Source organism: Phlebotomus papatasi, chromosome 2 (assembly GCF_024763615.1).
Source record: "Phlebotomus papatasi isolate M1 chromosome 2, Ppap_2.1, whole genome shotgun sequence".
NCBI classification, from domain to species: Eukaryota; Metazoa; Arthropoda; class Insecta; order Diptera; family Psychodidae; genus Phlebotomus; species Phlebotomus papatasi.
The window spans coordinates 102,060,948-102,082,406 of NC_077223.1; the positions used below are offsets into that span (position 1 = coordinate 102,060,948).

A 21,459-nucleotide genomic window follows, 5' to 3' on the forward strand; every position below is an offset into this window, starting at 1 on the left:
TTTAGTACATGTACTAATTTTTTCATTCAGATCCGAATTTGTAGATATTGCCATTCCAATGAAGTTTTAGGAGATTTCAACCTTTAAAGACATATAGAATCACTGAGATTGCTGTACTAAAGGCATTGAATTTCAAATCTTTCATTTGTATGCTGCAGCAATCTGTGCAACATGATCGAAAGTGCGGATAGATGAATTGTATGGTGATTCTGCGTGTATATGGCAGATACTTGTTGACCTAGTGCTATATACATTGCCGCAGATGAAGATGAAGCACGTCTTCTCTCGGGTAGTGAAATGGACTCAAGTCGGGTCGTGTGCAACTTTTTCGTGAAGTTGTTTGTGTGTTGGGGCGGGAGAGAGATTATTTAGAGACAAGGAATTTAGCAGTGGACGCCGATGATACTTGTCATCGAAAATTTGCTCATTTCCACGGCATTTTTTTTCTTGTTGTTGTTGTGTTGTGTATATAGTTTGCGCCTTGCGCTTTTCCTCCTAAAGCAACCACAGGTTCACGCAGAGAAAATGTGTGTGGGTTAATTTTTCGCTTCCCCCCGCGTGTTTCGTTCGTGAAAACATATAAATTTCTGGAATGTATTTTGGGATGTGCTGGGTTCAACTGAGGAAAATTTGAGACTACTTCATCAGTTTCACAGTCAATCTTGAGCGTCGCGGTGGCCTAAAAGTGATCGTGATCGTGCATTTTTAGGGGTTTTTTGTTGGTGGACGTTTAGGCTTTGGGATTGGAAATTTTTGTTTTAGCAAAAAGGGTCAAGGGTCATGGCGGATGTTGATGTGATGCATACGGTGACGGAGACGAAAAAGACGCGAAAAGTGAAGAAGACCACCAAACGAAAGGAGGAAGACCATGGATCCTCAGAGGTGGTCATCACAGAAATGGAACAAACCAATGAGTTCAATGGGAAAGGGTATGTGTCAACCCAGAATGGTTTCCCGCCTAAAAAAAATCTGGGGGGACATGTACCCTGACTGACCAAAAGGTAGCTATTCCATATATGTTTAAGCAGAAAATACCAGCTTATTAAGGTAATCCCCAAGATAATCTCCAACACCAGCAAATTATGTCACTGGCCCAAAAATAAAATACAACACCAACAATTTTCACTCTCAAGAACCTATTGGTGTTTTGTGCAAAAGAACGTTACGCAATAAATAAGCTCCACAATTGATGAATTTTCCAAATCTCAAATTGAGAATTTTCCTCTTGGGTGATTTTGGCAAAAAATGCATTAAATTGGCATGAAGATATCTTCAATTTAATTCCTAATGACACGAATGTGGAATTTTCTCTACAGTTAATTTTCAGTGGCGAATACACGAAAGCCATGTCCAAGGATTGGCACACAACCCACTTCTGCTGCTGGCAGTGCGATGAATCTCTCACTGGACAGCGCTATGTCCTCCGTGATGATCATCCCTATTGCATCAAGTGCTATGAGAATGTCTTTGCCAACACTTGCGAGAGCTGCAACAAGATAATTGGAATTGACTCCAAGGTAAATATTGCCTCATTATCTTATGTGTACTCCGCATTCCGGGCTTAATTTTAGAATTTATTAAATCATCACTGAATTTTTTAGAGCAGAAATATGAGATGATTCTCAACTGTTTCAAACGCTCTATGAGACAATATTTGTTGCAAAAGAATTTGTTGGAAACCGGATGCGTTTTTTTTAAATGTTTTTTTTCGTGAATTTAAACAGAGAGTGTTTGGACTGTGATCTATCAATTCAGATTGATTTTAAGTGGTCCTTAACCATTTTTAATCCGGAAGTTCTCTTATTTCTAAAATTTATTAATACTTAAAAAAGTGACAGAGAAATCACTTTTTATTTCTTAAATTAAGCTACCAAAAAAACAGTAATTAAAATAAAATATTTCGAGTTCTTTCGTTTACCACTAGTGGCGTTGCAATCCTTTCTTCATTTTACGTCAGTTCCTTTCGAATTCAAAATATCACAAAAAATTTTCTTTAGCTAAAATAACGCAAAATTGATAAGAAAATGCTTTCTATCGTACTTAAGTTGGTGCATATCTTTTTAGTATTCGCTGAATTTAATTTATAAATCATTGATTTGTTTATCTTTTTATTTTTAATTAAATTTATTTACAAGTTTGTTCATTTAAGACTTAGAAAATAGGAGAAAGTGATCAGTTTACGAATATTGAAATCTTAAATGCGAAAATTCTATTTTATTATTTCATATTTGGTTACGTTCTATGGTGTCTACACACTAGAAGCAAATTTTTGTACAAAAATTGCCTTTTAAAAAAAAAATCTGACGTTTCTGCTTACAAGGATAGGGGAAATTTTCTTTAAAAAGACATTTTTTAAAGAAATTGCTCCTAGTGTGTACATTGGTAAAAATGAAAGGATCATCGAGGATCCTTTGAAAGTATCACGATTTTGACAGTTATTTAACTCCACAATAAATTAATAAAAACAATGAAAAAGTAATTTTTGGTGTTCGCTCAGACGAAAGTAATATGATATGAGTAATAAGTTTACGATAAAACATAATCTATCGTGATAAATGTTCATACAAAATTTCAAGAGACAATAATGATCCTTTCAAGGGATTAAATATGATCCATCTTTTTGAAAAGGATGGAATATAATCTAATTTGATCCTTTAATTTTTACCAGTGTAGAGGCCTTTATAAATTACCCAGACGGACATTTCGTTCAATCACGAAAATACCGTTGGATCATTCCTAGTTTTTCAAAACTAAAGGTTAAAAAGGCTCTAAAGAGCGCATTTATCATCCGAATGGTATCGTAGGGTGAAAGGAACACCTATTGACACTTTAAGGACTCGTGTCAGGATTATTGACACCCTACTCTGCACCATGTGGAATACGAAATTGGAATACTTATTCTTATCGAAAAACGCAGATTAATGAAAAAACGTTAAATTACTTAGATTTTATTGGATGCGTTAAATAAATTTCAACATTTTGACAAAAGTGTCAATAGGGGTTCTCTGTCGAAGAGGTGTTCCTTCGACCCTATATGGGTTCGTTAGAAAGGTCTTGGAATTCGTGACATTATTATCAATTGTAATGTTTGACCCGACTAATTTCCTGATTTGACTCCCCGACAAGTCTGAACCGGTTCCAATCGGTTTTAAATCGGTAATAAGCCAGTAACTAATTTTTATCCTAAAACCAATTTTATTATTCTTAAAACTATTTTGAAGGATCTTTTGAGTAATATTATGAAACGATTGTAAATCGGTAAACAGTTGATGTTGCAAAAGTACTTTTGTGGTAGAGCATCCAAGTCACGAGTTCGCGCATTTCGCAAAGCCTGGGACGCTTACCATTCTTTTTTCTTTTCTATTAAAAAAAAATGTTACAGGGAGTTCTGCGGTGATTGCCAGATTCACAATAATTGGGGTGACACCGTTTCGGTGTCACCCCAAGAGAAAAAAAAACACTTTTTTAAGTCTTACCCAGAGCTTTCGGTACCGATGTGAACCTTCTTCAGTGGCTGAAAGGGCGAGAATTTGAAAGCGCGGTCCCGCATCGGGAGAAATCCCTGATTTGATCATTGGGCCAGTCTTATCCACAAAGTGTTTTATGTTTTTGTGATTCCTTGTCTTAGGAGTCTATTATTTAATTTCTCGATATGCACATGAAAGTTCTTTATAATTGTGATAGATTTCCAGAATTAACTTGCTATGTTTATTCTGCTTAGTCACTTCTGTTCTTTATTATGTCAGTCAACACGGAATTATTACATGAAAGAATGATAAATAAAGAACATTGAAAACATGTGTTGATTAAAGTTGACTGCACTAAAGTCAGTTAACTTGTGAAGAAAATAGTCAACTTAGATATAAAACTATAAATCAATAAATAAAAAAATTGTAAATAATTTCCAAAATTTTTAAACTTTTTAAATGTTATTCTGTTAAAAATTGATATTTTCTGATAATAACCCCTTCTATTTTTCCCATGTAATTTTAATTTCTAAAATTTTCCTAATTTTTCAAAGTTAAATGCATTTGAGGGTAGTTGTTTTTTACTAGATTATTAATGTCTATAGAAAAAACTGCTTTTCTACAAATAGTTTTTGAATATTAGTACTATAAATAATAAATAATTAAAAATATTTCTCATTTTATTGTGGTTTTTTGAATTTCAAACAAAGATTTATATTTGAATAAAATAATTAAAGGAAATTTGACTTAATTTAATACTTAATCATTCCCTTTGCTGTTCTATAACCTAATTCTTTTTTAGTACATTGTTTTTTGTTTATTTGATTTGCGAGAAATTACTTAACTCTTTTTCGTTTAGAGTGAATTAATTCATGATATCATAAAGCTTTCTAAGAATACTTAAATAACCCGCGACATATCTTTTAGGCGTTCCCCGGAATTTAGAACATAGTTCTAAACTCTCCACACAGTTTTCCGGGATTAGATGATTTTCAAAAGTGCTTAGCACTTTTGAAATTTAATAAAAGCGAAGTGGCTAATGGTGCTATTCCGAAGAAAAGGGATAAAGAGAAATCTTTCTCCTGAACATGTTTTTTAGCACATGACTGTTCTCATTTGTTTTTGGGTAATGGACTTATCTTTGTATTGATTTTTGTCACGACTGTTTTCTCAGATCTTCGTCGTGTTCCAAAACTGCCAAACAGTCATGACGAGAAACAAAAAAAAAAAAAACACGAAATATGCAGAACTGTATGAGAACAGCGAATAGAGAACAGAGTCCGTCAGAGCAATCATGTACTAAAAAATATTGAGTCTTGAACATTATTATTTTTTTTTTGTCTTGGTTCCTGTCATGACTATTTTCACAGTCATACTCGTATTTCAAGGCCACCAAATAGTAGTGATTCGATTATGCAGGAGCTAATGAGAACAACTAAGTACTAAAAATAATGTTCAAGGGAAAGATTTCCAAGATTTGTCTTTTCATTTTTTTTTTTTGGAATAGCATGATAAAGCTGAGGCGTTTTTCCAGCAAAGTATTAGTTGTTTTACTTAGACCGTGTACTAAACTTGTACTAAAATCACATAAAATTCAAAATACTTGATGAAAACAATAACAAAAGGGAATGGAAATGAGATTCTTAATTCTGTAAAATATTATTAAATTTTCTTCAATGTAATAACTCCATGTACTAAAAAAAATTAATTAAAAATTGACAGTTGCAAGACAAGTTTCTAATTCAGGAAACCTTTTAATTACAATTGAATGGCAAGAATTCCTACGTAGAAACATTATTTTATTTTAAATAACTTTGTCACCATCAACTTTCTCTGAATATCTAAATATCTAAATTGTGCGAAAAAGTGATCATGAATCACTTCCCCTCCTACGTTCTTTTCCTGGCCCAAAACAGATGAGGAAAAGTGTGTGGCTTTTCACAGCAACGACATCATGAAATATCACACTTTTAAGCTCCAAGATTCAGGCGAAAGAATTCAGTTTTGGTGCAAAGTGACAATGAAATGTCCTTCATGTGTCTCTCCACAAGTAAATTTATTCACATCCTCTCACATCTCGAAAGGTGTTTTCACTGGTAAAATTTGTATATATCAGAGATTTTAAATTTTTCACATCAGACTGTTGGTCGTAAAATTCAGTGAAAGCTTATACTTGCAATTTTCTCTCAAGAATATCGACGCTAAATTAATTAGGCAAATGTGAGATATCTCGATGGCGCGCGATTGTTTATTGAATTTGCGGACTTTTAGATATTTCAATCAAATTTTATGAGTTTATATCTGGCTAGCACAAATAATTTTCTCTCTATTGCCAAAGAGGAGGATTCAATTACCCATCTGACTCATTCCTTGCGTTTATGAATTGCAATGATCTTCAGTGACAGAGTTATTAGTTAAGCCTCTGATAAAGTTAATTTGGCTTATGATGCTTGGGATTCTTATTGTTGGAAAGCTAATATGGAATTGTAGGCTGAGACTTATATTGGATTTTGTTTCTAAATAATAAAAATAATAGTCCTGATGGCATATAGGGGAAGTGTGCCAAATTTCGGCCAGCTTCTAATTTCAGCCAGTTTGAGTGTAATTTCGGCCATGCAAATAAATTAATTAAAATTATGTATGTAATCTTCAAAAAGTCAAATATTTATTCATTTCATATTCATTCATATTTATTTATTTATTATTTAAATATTTATTCATTTTAGGATGTATTAACACAAAGAAAAAAATGATTAGTTTTCATTAAAGATTAATCAATCTTTAAATTTCGGGTAAAATTTCCCAGCTGGATCCTGTATTTCGTGTAAAAAAAGTAAATACTTTGTGAGCGTCTCTCCGGTGAGGTAGTGTTGCCTATTTCGGCAACATCTTTTGCGTTCCTAAATTTCTTATTCATTTTATCTTTTTTTCAATTTCTGAGTTCTACAATGTCCAGAAAAAAAACCATCGCTTCTATGAAAAAGATTATGTGGAAAAGGCATTGGAAGAGTTCAGGAAGGGCAAATTGCTACGGGAATCTGCGCGTAATTTTAAGATGCTACTCTTCAGGTCTTCAGGATAAATTACATGGAAGAACGCAGGGAGTGTGGGTCATATAAACGTATTAAACTAAATATTAAACTCGTTTCGTTTGACGTTTTGAAATTTTCTATCCGTTGCGTTACAAAAGGTTGCCAGAAAAAAGGTGGCCGGAATTTCACTCAAAGTGGCCGGAATAGTACCCAAAGCAATGTCCATATTTTTATTAGTTTTTCAATATTTTAGGAAGTGATTTAAAGAAAACAAAGATGATAAACTAGTTTTAAAGGTTCCACACAACCCTCCCGAAAAGGAAGTAACAAAAAATATCATTATGAATTAAAATTATTGCATTTCAAACTTAGGACTTCGGTGCTTATATGCAACTATGCCGAAATTTGGCACACTTACCCTATAAATTGGTTGGTCAAAATTATTATTTTGATTCCAGCTTTACTAGTGGTGGTTCCACGAAATTATGTTGTTCAGGGGAGTTTTAGATGTTCTCAAGACCTTTCATTTGCTATATTGATAATTAACTTCTGACAATTTCAACCGCAATTCTGTAGGTGTGTAGTCACAAAAAATTGTCTTTGATTTCAGCGCAACTATCGGTAATTCCATAAAATTATGATGTTCAAAGGAGTTTCAGAACTTACTAATACCTTACTAATCAAATTATGTCAATTAGAAATGCATTTATTGAGCTTTATAGCAGAGATGTGCAAGAATCGTTTGAAACCGAATAAACGTCAAGTGAAACTTGGACGTCAGTGGTCAAATCGCTAACTGAACAAACTTATTTTGACGTTTATTCGGTTTCAACGGTGCTTGCACACCTATGCTTTATAATTTATAGTCTCAAAGTCTCTTCAGAGCCATTATCGGTAATCCCATGAAGTTATAATGTTCTGAAGAGTTTTAGAAGATCACAAGGCCTTTCATTTGCTTCATCGATGATTAAATTTTGGTAATTAGAACCGCAGTTCTTGAGCTTAGTAGTCTCAAAATTGTCTTTTTGACTTCAGCGCTACTGTCGCTAATCCTTCATAGTTATGGTATTCAGAACTTTTCATGGCTTTTTTAATTTGCTTAAACGATTATTAAATTTCTGGTAATTAGAACCACAGTTCTTGAGCTTTGTAGTCTAAAATCGCTTTTTTGACTTCAGCGCCACTATCGGTAGTCCCTCGAAATTATAGTGTTCAGAGGAGCTTTAGAACTTCTCGAGGATTTTGATTTGCTTGAACGATGAATATAACATGGTAATTAGAAGTTTTTGAACTTTGTAGTCTTAAAATTGTCCTTTTGAATTCAGCGCCCTCAGCGCCACTATCGGTAGCTCCACGAAATTATGATGTTCAAAGAAGCTTTAAAACTTTTCAAGGCTTTTGATTTGCTTCATCGATGATCAAATTCTGACAATTTGAACCACATTTCTGGAGCTATAAAGTTTCAAAAATTGTCTTTTTGACTTCAGCACCACTATCGGTAGACCCTTGAAGTTATGATGTTCAGAGGAGCTTTAGAACTTCTCAAGGCCTTTGGTTTGCTTCAATGATGAATATATTCTAGTAATTAGATCCACAATTCTTCAGTTCTGTATTCTTAAAATTGCCCTTTTGAATTCAGTGCCTTCAGCGCCACTATCGGTAGTCCCGCGAACTTATGATGTTCAAAGAAGTTTTAGAAGTTCTCAATGCCTTTTATTTGTTTCATCAGTCATTAAATTAACACAATTGGAATCTAAGATATTTCCGACAAATTAATTTTTCCGTGAAAATTGTAATAAATGAGAATTCAAGGGTCTCACTCGAAACTGATTTATTCATGAACTCTATGTCATTTACTTTATTGATTTACAGGATCTCTCGTATAAGGACAAACACTGGCACGAAGCTTGCTTCCTCTGCAATAAATGTCGCATTTCGCTGGTGGACAAGCAATTTGGTTCGAAGGCAGATCGAATTTACTGTGGCAATTGCTACGATCAGCAATTTGCCTCGAGGTGCGATGGTTGTGGCGAGATCTTCAGAGCTGGTGAGTAAAAGCAAAATAATACTTCCTCCTCTCTCATCTAAATCTGTGCATTGGATCACTTTTGATCACCTCAAGCGGAATGTCTGGATAAATATTAGCGCAACTGGGGTTTCTAAAGTGATATTCCCTGTCGCGATTTTGTGAGTGCATGTGGGAATTGAAGGCAAATACACCAACCACTGATTTATTACTTAATTAGGCGTTAAATTGAATTTTCCACTGAAATGGGTTACTAGCCATAAAAGCTCCAAGAGACCTCAAAAGCGAATGAATCACAGTTGTTGAGGAAGAACAAGCGAGACATGTTTTGTGAGTGAGCAAAAAGAAGAATTTTATTATAAAAAGCGCAAAGAAATTCGATGGACTTGAAGATAAAATCAAAGGGGGAACAACTAAGATAACAGATGGTGTACAAGAATGCGGTATTGATTGAATTTCCGAAAAATGCATTTTTATTTTTTATTTATTAAATGAATTTTCAGAAATTAAATGATTTCTTCAGGTTAGGGCCAAGACATGCTGATAATCAAAACTAGAACCCATTAGCCAAGACACACTCCACACAACATTTAAAATAAATTATGAAGAGGATCCTTCTAGTAATGCTTCCCTTTTTCTCGAGCAAATTTTCATTTCTACAGTGATAAAGATCAAGAGAAAAATTATTAATTAATTATTTATTGTAGTAAAAAAGACTAGCTATAATGGTGTGTGCCTCGGATAATTATGTTTATTCCGGTGGTGAGCTTGGGAATTAAAAGCTTTTCTATATAGCTAGCTAGTCTATTTAGAGTTGATTAGCATTAAATGCATGCTGTTTCATTCTAAAGACTTCATTCCGAATCCCCAATTTATTCTACAACTGTCAGATCTTAAATCATTGTTATGCTATGTTTAATGATATATTTTTGGCACAAAATTTATAATGATTGCACAAGTTCTTGTATAACAAGACGTAAAATTTGATTGTTTCACATTTCTCAGAAAACATCTTCTTTCTGACATCTGTCAGGTTTTCAAATCAATAAAAATATAATGTCTGTATCTGTTATTACCATTTCAAATTATATTTAGTTTCTCGTTGGTATTTGATGCTTAGTAATAAAGAGAAAACAAGAAATATGCCATTTGTAAATTAAAACTCTTCATCCCTTAGTTAATCACCATAACATAAAAATATAAAATATTCTATTTCGAAAGGTTTCCGAATTATAGTGAAAATTCTACGTCAAATTTAATTTGGAAATTTCCTTTCGAGATTGTCTTTTTGAGGTTAGAACATACACAACCATAAAATTGCAAAATAATCACTTTTTACTGAATAATAGAAGGATAACCTATATTTTTAATATTGCAAAAGATATTTTTATTTTTTTCTTGTAAATTTTATGTAATATTTGTGAATTACAGACTCAAATATAACTTTTAAAATTTTTTGAAGTTAATTTTTCCAATTTTAGAACTAAAATTTAGAACCTTTAGGTGTAATTTTTGCTTAAAAATTGTTATTCTGATTGGATACCTGGATATTTAAAAAATTCTAGAGTAGGGTCACAATTTAATGCAGTTTCAATAAATTCATGAAGATTTCTAAGATCACTATAAAAAGTAAATTAGATTGTTTTATTGTCTTTAAACCTATTAAATTTGGGCAATTTTGACAATTAATTTTATAGAGATAATAAATTTTGAACGGTTCATTTTCCAAAATTTATGCCTTATTGAGGATTTTTAGAATAATTTGGATCTGGTAAATGTGAAACCGGTATAGTATTTGCGGTATACAAAAGAGTTGTTCTTCTAGAAATTCTTTTGCAAAAAATAACTAGGGTAAAGTGGTACAAGTTGGACAATATGATACAATTTGGACAGGGCTTTTCGTCTTTATAAATTTAGTACTTCATTTTTATTCGTATATTTTTAATGTTTTAGTTTTATAATTTGGTTCCTTGTGCTTAAAAACAAATTTTATACTGTATTTATCAAGAAAAAACCCATGTCCAACTTGTACCGGCGAATTGTCCAACTTGTAACACTAATTCTAAATTATATCACTTTACCCTATACAGAGAAAAAAATATTTCGAAAATATTTCGTAAATGTTTCTAAATTCATGATGACCCATTAAATGATGTGAAAGTGAAAGAGATCTAAATCTAGTCATATCACTAACTCTAACAGGCAGTTTCGAAAACATATTTACAAAACAAAAGTTATTGTGTGTCGGGCATTATGTCCAACGCACAATACCTTTTGTTTGTAAACATGTTTTCAAAATTTCTATGAAAGTGAACGAGATGACTAGATCTCTCTGTTATTCATTCTCATAGGAAAGTCAAAAATATGTTTACAACACAAAAGTCATTCGAAGCCTTCGAATCGAAGGTATATCAGTAGGGGAATTCTGTAATTTTCGTGGCATTGTCACGCGTGAGTTAGAAACTTGACAATGCCAATCGAGCTTTTTTTGTCATATCATATGAGTTCGAAAATGCAATTCATTGATTTTTTAATGAAATCCCTTTACTTGATGATTTTATGAAAATACAGTACGTCTTGGTTGATTTGTTTAACAACATTAATTGTCATTTGAATTGCCAGAAATCTCAAATATGTGACTTCTGACAATGTCACGTGAGCTGAAATGGCAATGTCACGGCTACAGAATCGCATTTTCGAAAAAGCTCTCCTAAGATTCGAACCCAATTTGTCATATGGCATTGCCAGAGCGTTACAGAATTCCCCTCCAGAGCGAACTTACCTATAAATCTGTTGGAAGCTCTAACATTTAAACGGTTTAAACCGATGAGTTAATACAAAGGTGATCAAGTTCATCAAAATAACATTTATTTTAATGAAATTGCAATTAAAACATTCTGCTATTTTCAAATTTCACAAAGCTACACAAAAAATCGTTCAGTAATAACCTTCATTCAGTTCGTACTCTCGTTCAGTAATAACCTTGCCGATTTGAGAGCTCTCTCTGGTTGAGGTTTTTTCTTTACCGATTTGAAGGTATATCAGACAGAACTTACCTAAAAACCTGTTGGAAGTTCGAACGTTTGAACCGACGAGTTACACAAAAGCGAGCAAGTTCATCAAAAGGACATTTATTTTAATGAAATTACACTTTAAACCATTGAAACGTTCTACCATACAGAAAATTCCACAAAAATTCACTTTTAACAGTAAACAGAGTAAACATTTCCATACTGTCGTTGACATTGTTAACGACTGATCTGTCAAGAATACCGAAAATTGAAATAACAGAACAATCAGCGCCATGGTGGCCAGTACATGAACTTGTATTTTAGGCTTCCGCTAGATTTTCGAAAAGGTTTGGCTTGGCTTTCGAGTGGCTTTGTCTTTTCGAAAGGTTATTACTGAACGAAGTCATTATTGACTATTGAAGTGTCAAGAATATTGAATTCTAAATGGCAGAACAATCAGCACTAAAGTGGCGAGTACGTGAACTTTCACTTTAGGCTTCGATAGATTTTCGAATAAGTATGGCTTAGCTTTGCAGAGTAGCTTTGTCTCTTCGAAAGGTTATTACTAAAAGGGAGCCAATATTGACCAAACATTCTTTTAATCAGAGTAATTAACTCCTTCCTTATTCATTGGAATATTTATCAGTCGCATTCAAACATGCTTTTTCAAATTTTAGGTAAAAAAAATATTCATTTGATGGCTAATTCGGTCCCAGTTTACCCTACTCGGCTCACTTTTTTCGCCGAGCGGCTTCACTTTTTCGGGAATCGTTCCAGAATATATACATCACCGAGAAAATGCTTTATTCTCTTAGCTACTAAAACATTTTTTAGGTTATGTACAACATAACCTCAGTATTTCAAATTGTTAAATTAATCTCAGATCTAATGTATTTTGTTAAGAGAAATTCTTTGACGGTTGATTTGAAACAGAGCTTTTTGCGGCGGAAATCCTTCGGATATGCCCACTTGAGTAAAATCACATTTTCAGATCCCACAATGACCTTCTGTTTTGCAGAATCCCTGCTTTTCATGTTCAATCAATATAGTTCGAGGTTAATCCCCATCGTGAATTTTTATGCAAAAAGAAATTTTAAGCTCCCATCATCACTCAACATATTGTTAACATCTTGTAATCTGCTCAAGTCTTACGAGACACTTACGTCAGTCCTTACTCCTACTCCAAAAATACTTAATCTCCCAAGAGTTACAATGGTGTACATCTTTCTGCAGACGGCTCATTGCCTTGAAGTCTCGTGGCGGGTAATCGCATTAAAAAAGAACTTTCTAAACTTTTAAACAAATGTGACTTGCGCCGTGTGCAAAATTACTTTTCCTGCAATTTAGCTTTGTGCACTAGTAGCATATTTTAATGAATTCAATTAAATACTATTATGAGGTATAATTGAAAAATTACTCAGTGTTTATTGCTGAGACAGTGGGATGAAGTTGGTATTTGTGGTATTTATCGTGACGATTAATTTTCCCTCCCTTGATGTTCGTTTTTGCTCACAAGACCAAACAAAAAAAAGAAGAATATGAAGAAGAACATCGCGTGCTAGTTTAGGCCGTAAACAAACCCCGAAAATATATCATTTGAACAGGAAAATTTTTGCTTTATTTTCCCTCCCAAAATCGCGATGTTATAGTTTGTATTCAAATAGGTTGAGGGAAATTTACCGAGTGCCTTTGGGCCTTCTTCCTCAATTCTTGCAATACCATTTGAGAGTCTATTTGTGAATCTTGTGAATTACTTTGTCTTCTCAACTGCGTGACATTATCTGGTGTCTGATTCTTGGAGCGCTAATGAAAAGACTTCTCATTGACATTGGGCTTTTTCCTTTCTCTCTCTGGGTTGAAGTAGTCTCATAACTCCTCCAGATTGGAAGTCAATTTCTTGCAATACCTCTCAATCTTGTTCCGCAAATACCAAGAGTTTTTTTTCCTCAATGTAAATCAGGCATATTCCATCTCACTCTCAGACGATCTTGAAGATTTTTCAGAGATTTCTGTTCGGAAAAACGCCAACGTATATTTTTGACTCTTGATACACATTTCCATTGAAATTAACCTGTTGTGTGTGTTTAATTTAATAATTGAGTGTGTTGCGCACCAGAATGGAAGTCACTCTGCTGCCTTATTCACTCCTCCAGAGAGCTTTGTGTGCCTCCCCAGAGTGATTTTCAATAGTTAAATCCACTCACAGTGGCCAGACAATATTCAGTTTCACTTCAACTGCTGTCGAGAGCAAACACGCGGATCTTTGTTTTCCCGCCAAAAAATTACGACTCTTGTTTGGTGATACAAACTATTCCAGCTAGGATTTTCCCACGGAATTTTCCCCCCAAAAAAATAGTGCAGTGAATTAAGAAAAATGGCCGCGGACTATTTGTCATCTGATTTCAATTCTCGTCTTCGTTTAACGTCCAAAACCGTTGGTGGTGATAGGATAAGGAAGGCTAAGGAGAACAATGAGGATATTGCCGTTCTAAGCATGTTCCTGCCATTGCAATCGCGCCAGGAAGAAAACAATCAATTCCGCTGTGCCCTGGGATATGCCTGCAAACTCGGAAATGCTCGAGAAGCTACTCCAGGTACCCACCAAAAAGATCAGTGATGCTAAATTACGCGATTTTCTATTTACGCAAACAAATAAATTTTCCGCGTGAAATGAATATAAAGTTCGGTAAACGTGCTTTATTACTCTTTCAAATTTACGAATTCTCGCCACGAATAATCTCTATTTAAAATAGATTTCATCACCTAACTTAACCTCAAAAATAAAAAACAACGGGTTTTTTAAATTCAACTTGGAGAAAGCGCGCGCTACCTCTGGACAAGGACGATTCAAGCTTCGGACAATTCAATTTTTTTCTATATTTTTAATGGATTTGACAAGTGGACCCTTCAGAAAATTGCAGACTCCGGACTAGGTAGTAAAATATAATATTATAATGGGTCAAATTTATTGAGTTGTTCGGAAAGCTTGAGTCGTCCGAAGGTACTGTGCTTTCCTCTATTAGGTTTTAATAAATATTTTCCACAAAACAGAATTTTTAGCACAAATCTGCTTATTCCTGTTCAAATTACCCTAAGGGCACTAGAATTACTTAGGGTAAGTGTGCCTAATTCCGGCCAGCTTGCAATTTCGGCCACTTTTTTATTCCTCGAATTTCCATGAACTTTTAGATTTTACGTATTCTATAGATTATACAATGCAAAAGAATAACAAAAAATATAGCTACGACAAACGAGATGACGTGAAAAAGATATTGGAAGAATTCCCGAAGGGCAAGGAACTTTGAGAATGACGGTGACCGAAATAGGGCACCAAAGCTATGTCTATAGTTTTATTCATTTTAAAATGTATTAAGAATGATTTTAGATTAAATAAAGACGATAAATTGTCTACAAGGTTCCAAGCAACACTCTTTCAGAAGAAAGAATAAAAAAATCAATTTGTATTTTAAATATTACATTTCAAACTTGAGACTTTGACGCTTCCATGCAACTATGCCGAAATTTGGCACACTTACCCTAATAGTTTCAAACATAACCTCAAAATTATAGATGTAGGCTTTCTCGTTTCGCACACAATCAGGTTTCGAATACTTCCTTTAATGAATCTGACTTATTTTTTTCAGGAATTGTATGATTCAAGACTAGCTTAATAAAAAATATTTGAGAAACATGAAATATTGGAAGCCAAAGTGTGTACGCGGGCTGAAAACCTTCCCCTAAAACTTGTATTTTTTAAGGTTAACAGCTTAATTTTGGAGTTTAAGAAATAAGTTGCAACTTTGAATATTATGATTTATATTTTTCTTAATAATTGGGCTTTAATATTGCATAGGGTTAAGCTATGTTAGAACAAATTAATTTTTCTCTAACATAACCTCAAAATGAAAAACTCAAAATTTTGCCTTCTATCTTATAGCTTTCATCTATTATGATTTCAAATGTGAATTAATCGGTACTAGAACTTCCTAAAATATCTCTAAGGCTATGGGAGTTACAAAAACATCTTAAACATAACCTTAAACAAAAGATTGAAACGAATTTTCTTGGTTTAAGTTTTATATGTCATAAATACACTGAGAGAAATCCGAAAAAGTTAAAATAACATTCCGGAAATGTTTATTTTACCCTACAGTATTGATCCGAAATCTGTGTAAATATTATGCTTTTTAGGTGTATTAGGGATTAGAGTTACCCTTTTTCATGTTAATTTTACCCTTAAAAAGGTGTAAAATTAACATTAAAAATGTTGATATATTTTTACACTTAAAAAGTGATAAAGTTGTGAGCAAAAAAAGTTAATCGCACCCCCGTTTTTTTCTTAGTGTATTTTACTCGAAACATAATTTTTATCACAGTAGTATTTACTATTGCTCAAAATTATTTAGAAATTTTAAAGATAACCTTAAAAGTATTCAGGGTTACAGGAATGTGGGGCTACTTTGAGCAGTGGGGCTACATTAATATACTATTTTTTCCAAGATTTTTTCACCTATTTCTAAATGCAGCTGGTCTTTATAAATAATTTAGATTCACAATTGTTTTCTCTACCTAAATTACGTTACGTTAAGGCCCAGTTTCCTTTAGAAATATGCGAAAAAATTGAATATCAACCGGAAAAATATCTATAATCGTAAAATCGATTATCCTTAGAATTTAAAACTTTTTATTGCATTTGAACTTTCTGATAATACCCCTAAGTTAATAAGAAGCACAAAAATTTTTTGAATATAACCTCAAAATTTTTAAAATATCACAAGGTGGCATGCAAGAAAATAATAGCTGCTAAGAAATGCTTAAATTTTGGTAAAATGTCTTTTAAAGCTACACGCTACTCTGGTTAGTAAATGGATATTTTTAATTTGGAATTTAGAGGAACTTCACTGAGAAAAAAAGAGGGTGCGGTTAACCTTTTTTCCTTATAACTTTAACACTTTTTAGGTGTAAAAATATATCAATATTTTTTAATGTGAATTTTACACCTTTTTAAGGGTAAAATTAACATGAAAAAGGGTAACTTTATCCCCCAATACACCTAAAAAGGGTAATATTTACACCGATTTTGGATCAATACTGCAGGGTAAAATTAACATTTCGGGAATGTTATTTTAACTTTTTCGGATTTCTCTCAGTGTTTAAATTTAATGTTTTAATTCATAATTCAGTTTTTAATTTTTATTTTTATTTCATTTATTTATTTATTTCATTTTTGACTTTTGAGTCACAAATCTCTTACAAACATAATGTGGTAGCATAGGACAGAAATGGAAAGTAAGTAGCGTCCACCGCCGTCTTATCGTTGGTGACCAACCTCCAGAGCAAAACGGTGGAAAAGCTCTTTCGCAGATTGTACATAAAATCAATTCCGTGAGAAAAATGTCAGAGTGTAAGACACTCCAAAATGAAATATGTTTCTTTTTTAGGTTATCTTAAATAACCTAACTTTTCAATTTAAACCTCTTCTGTTAATTTTGAATAGATTTGAACTTGAGTTACTGTTTTTACTAAAGTTGATCAAGAATAAATTTTATTAGATTTTTTTTATTACTCCGAATAATTTACATGAAAATGTGCAGTGTAATTTAAAATTTCTGCTCCTGACCTCAAAATTATGCATTTCGCGGCCCGGAAGAAATTTCACTGAATCTCGAGAGTAGTAAAAATGGGCCCAAAAGTGATGTCATTTGATGAATATTTAATTAAAGCGCACAAACAATTGCTATTCCAATAACTCTAGGCATTGTCTCATAAACCTATCACCTTATTTACCTTTGATTACTTACCACCTCCAAGTCACATTCAGCATATGGAGGCTCTCTTTTTGAATCACGACAGCGCCAAGTGATTTATGATTTTTTTGATAATATTAAGCTTTTTCATTCAATGCTAATATTTTTTACCACTTCATCGTCAACCTCTGTTTTCTGTTTGTCTTTTCAATTTGCACCGAAAGTGATTAATTGGCGACTTTTTGTCCACGGGAAGCCGCTACGGGTGTTTAGGATTGGAAAAACAAGCGGTATACAATGGATTTTGATGGGTTAATGGGCGGTTTGGAGGAGGTAATGCGATCTTAAGCGGTTTATTTTAATTGTTCTAGCAAATATTTGAAAGATTCTTACGATATCCCATTGAGTTTTTCATCAGCCTTCGATCCATTGGGGGCTATTAAAAAATATGTTTTACTTGATTTTTTTTAACAAGATTAGAGATTAGATTTTCATTGATATTTTGATTGGATTAAGGAGTGTTTGGAGATCCGGGAATCTCTGGAAAAAAACGAATTTGAATGGAAAATTCAATAGCTTTGTCGTGGTTAATATAGACTTTAAAAAGTTGATTATGTATTTATGTGAAGTACGGTAGGGCTTTTTAAATGGGGCTTTTTAAATTGAGATTTACAACATGCTCGTAAATTGTGTATCCAACCAAAAGTTATTAAAGCTAGTGCTTTTTCACAAACAATTAGAGAATTCTATGTTTTTATTCTTCAATAATTGAACAAAAACATCACAGGATAATTCATGATGACATGACTTCAAAATTATTTTGAATATAACCGTCAATAACACGTCCGGATTACGCCGATCCTGATTATATAACGGGCACGACGGGCACTGTACCATCATTTTTATTATAAAGTGACATTTTATCGTTTAAATAATGTCATATTCCCAAATTTTATTAACATAACCTCAAAAGTATGTTCTAAATATGATAAATTAAAGCACAGGTGAGCAATTTGAAACCAAACAAATGCCAAATGAAAATTGTATGTCAATTGTCAAAACGCTATCCGGACGAACTTATTTTGACGTCTATTCGGTTTCAAACGGTTTTTTTCTCACCTCTAAACTAAAGATTATATTACATACTAAAAATACATTACGAATAATAAAACCAGTATAATTTCTCGTCTAAAGGTCTAATTTATGTTTTCTTCTTAAAAGTAGATAATTTATTACTCTACATAAATTACGTGTATAAATATCTTATTCTAATGTATCTAAGTATCAATTCTCCTCAGCTCTATGAGCAATAATCAGTATTTTCCCCACATGTCGGCGCCAAATCTCAAGCCATAGACCAAATATTGCCCAATTTCAGAGAATTTAGCAATATTTTTCCTTCATACAATCTACAAAAGTCATTGATTTATTTAGGGATTCTTTGAAAATGTATAAAAATTTGTCTGTTTTTGCAAAAAAACCATCTCCATTCTTGCTCAATTTCCCATCGCACTGGCAATTGCTCAAAGAGAAGAGGATCATTGAGTTAAAATTAGATAATTTCTACGATATGTGAAAAGAATTAAATTCCAAAGAATTTCTTTGCTCATCGACTGATCTCAATGGAGTTCTCACAAGTCCCTCCTAATGAGGTCAAAATGCTCATCAATGTATTTACTGAAGTTAATCGACTAAGATGTTGAATTGATCTAAATTAGCTGTTTTTGTCTCAACTTACGTTTGATGTGGCAATATCAATTAGACTTGAGTTTTTTCTCTTATGGTTTTTTAAAAACTTTTATTGGCGAGAAAATACGACACTTTTGTAAGTTAAATCGATTAATGCTGGGATAATTAACATCATTAGATTTTATTGTTATGACTCTTGGATGCAGAGACACTGCGACAAAATTACTATCATGCGACTAATTGGGACAAGTTCAATTTTAATTAACTTATTCAATTTGTGCCGACATGGAATTCTGGAGCAGTATTTTCTTATTGAAATGTTATCAATGGGGAGAGTTCTCATTCCTTGAGTGCCGTTGCGTGCAAAGGTGATATCCTACGCACTTGACATTGGAATCCTATTTGGTGACATAAACAATCGATTGGTAAATGCCCTCGACACTTGAATTTCTTGCAAATATCTTTCTTGCATTAATTTATCAGACTCGCGCAAAATACTCGAGGTTGCTACTTGTATGAGCTCAACCGTGGATAAAGTCAAGGTTTTAGCGTAGTTTAATCTTTCTCTTGAGTGACTTTCCTCAGCCCACAATTTCCCAGCTAAATCTCTATAGAGGGAATTAATTAAAAACATACTTTTTGGGTGCGTGTTCTGTTCCCGAAGTCTCTCAATTCTCAATCTTTCTTTATACAAAGCCTCGTTCTGGTATTTTTGTATGGCGTCAGCAAAATTATAGAAGGCTCTATTGTTATGATACATAACACATTTATTTACACACATTGCATGAATAGTTTAATAACTCAATTTATTTATGCAATGATTGATTTGATACTACCTTAGAGATGCAACTTATTATGGTGGCATTGTTAAGTACATGAAACCTTACCAAACAGTCATAACAGTAACAGACAGAAAGAAAAGTCGATAAAACAGGAGCACAAGAGGCCAGACGTGTACTACAAAATAAATAATGAAAATCTTGTTCCTGGAAGGGAATTCTGTAACACTATGACAATGTCATATGACAAATTTTCACGGTAAATTCGAGAGTAAGATAACATTAAAGCCCAGTGATCATCGAATATCCATTCGCCAGAAGCTCTTTGAAGCTTTTAGTAACTTATATGAGACGGATTTTTGATTATTTCTTTCGAATTTACCCTATTATGAATTTTAAATTTATTATACACCATTGTCAAACCGATACAGAATTCCTCTGTTGAACATTCTCAAGTAATTGTGTATTGTTGTATTTTCTTTGCATTGATCTCTGTATCTACTGATTTCGCCAGTCCCCATTGTGATTTAAACCTCTAAGATTATGAAAAATGAAAGTGTTTTTTCATCACATTTTTAGTACAATAGTGCTTCTGCATTATCGACTTTTCATTGTGTGTTGGTTCTTGTCATGACTGTTTTCTGCAGTCCTCATCGAGTTCCACAACCAACAAAAAAACTGTGACAGGAACCAATACAAAGACAGCCGATCAGTGCTAAAAAACAGTCATGTGCTAAAAAACACGATGTTTTTTTTATTGGAACGACACAAATTTGTAGGGAAATATTTTTCATGAACATTATTTTTAGCATTTGACTGTTGTTCCTAAATGCTTATATATGTATATATATGTATATTTAGGTTTGATTTTTGTGTTCTAATTGTAGGTAAATTTTTGACTAAATTGTTTAGAAGTATTTTTGAAATAGTTATGAGATTGATAACTTACAATGATTGGATCTAAATTTGGTGCCATGTAATTGTACTAAATTTTATACGTATTCTTGAAAAAATCCATTCCTTAAAACAAATTAGAACACTTCTTAATGGCTCCGACACACCTTTTAGATCAGGCAAAACTTCATAAAATCGAAATTCACATCCCTTTCTGTCTTAAAAGTTTAGCATATGTCTATCCTACTCTTTGTACTCTTCTTCTTCATTTAAACAACACACCAAATTAAATTTAGTTCAGTCCAATTTGGGGTCGAAAGAGTAGGATAGAATTATGCAAATATTTTGAGAATGAAAGGGACGCGAATTTTGATTTCATGAAATTTTACTGATCTAAATGGTGTGCCGGAGGCATAAGGGATGACATTGGGAGATATGTAAATGACGATAATTTTTTGTCATTTAAAATATACGAATTACACGTTTTAGAACAATCCTGTACTAAATCAACATAATTTTTCGAATACAAATAAATTTATTTAAGTTCAAGCTGAATACTCAAAATCAAAAACGCGGTTTATTTGAAAACTATTAGGAGATTATAAATTTTCATATATGATATCACAATTTAACCATATTAATTGTATGTACTAAATTTTACTTTTCTTCTAAGAGAATTGTTTCATTGACATGACATAAGTTTATACGACATTCCGTGCTTATTTACAAAAGTTTAAGACTTGATACGTTGAAAAATTATAGCTACATGTTTTAGAACAATTCTGTACCAATTTTATTTTTGGCGTAAAAATTG

General features: G+C 32.9%; 1 protein-coding gene across 12 annotated transcripts in view; it reads left to right on the plus strand.

The window, feature by feature from the left end:
- Positions 1 to 21,459, plus strand: part of LOC129800450 (four and a half LIM domains protein 2-like) — a 298,659-nt gene that overhangs the window by 266,844 nt on the left and 10,356 nt on the right. For 10 of the 12 annotated variants that reach the window (XM_055844816.1, XM_055844819.1, XM_055844825.1 and 7 more), the window contains 2 exons: positions 1,317 to 1,517; positions 8,372 to 8,546. In XM_055844816.1, coding sequence (XP_055700791.1) covers positions 1,317 to 1,517; positions 8,372 to 8,546 — 376 coding nt within the window. Of the gene's footprint in view, positions 1 to 167; positions 930 to 1,316; positions 1,518 to 8,371; positions 8,547 to 13,639; positions 14,131 to 21,459 lie in introns of those variants that run through there. The other 2 variants (XM_055844827.1, XM_055844829.1) reach the window with 2 other exon arrangements.